At 63.9% G+C, this 310-nt stretch overlaps 1 protein-coding gene across 1 annotated transcript in view; it reads left to right on the top strand.

The window, feature by feature from the left end:
* Positions 1–224, top strand: part of SNUPN (snurportin 1) — a gene marked incomplete at its 5' end in the record, with an annotated part of 3,174 nt that extends 2,950 nt beyond the window's left edge. The window contains one exon of the mRNA XM_010136450.1: positions 1–224. This exon is cut by the window's left edge and continues 44 nt beyond it. Within this exon, the coding sequence (XP_010134752.1) occupies positions 1–224 (224 nt within the window).
* Positions 225–310: the final 86 nt, after the last annotated feature.

The following is a 310-nucleotide window of genomic DNA, read 5'->3' as shown; positions in this document are numbered from 1 at the left end:
CCGTGCCCACCACCCCACTCACCGCCAAACCAGCCTACGCGGGACGTCAGCTCCAGCAGATCATCGAAAGCAAGAGGAGCAAAATGCTGGCAGCGGAAAAGGGGCACCCTAGCGGTGCGGGGGCTGCGGCCAACGGGCATTACGAGCTGGAACACTTGTCTACCCCTCAGCCAGCGGGCTCTGGGGAGGGCCGGGAGGAAGCAGGGAGCCGGATGGAGAGTTAGGGCTCCCAGTGCAGCTCCTGACCCTGCTTTTGTGAAAACTACAAGCAGAGCCCCAGCGAGGGAGCGGCACTCAGAACTCCGAGGCG

Source organism: Buceros rhinoceros, unplaced genomic scaffold (genome assembly GCF_000710305.1).
Source record: "Buceros rhinoceros silvestris isolate BGI_N320 unplaced genomic scaffold, ASM71030v1 scaffold21335, whole genome shotgun sequence".
Taxonomy (NCBI): domain Eukaryota; kingdom Metazoa; phylum Chordata; class Aves; order Bucerotiformes; family Bucerotidae; genus Buceros; species Buceros rhinoceros.
This window is presented reverse-complemented; position numbering and strand designations above follow the sequence as displayed.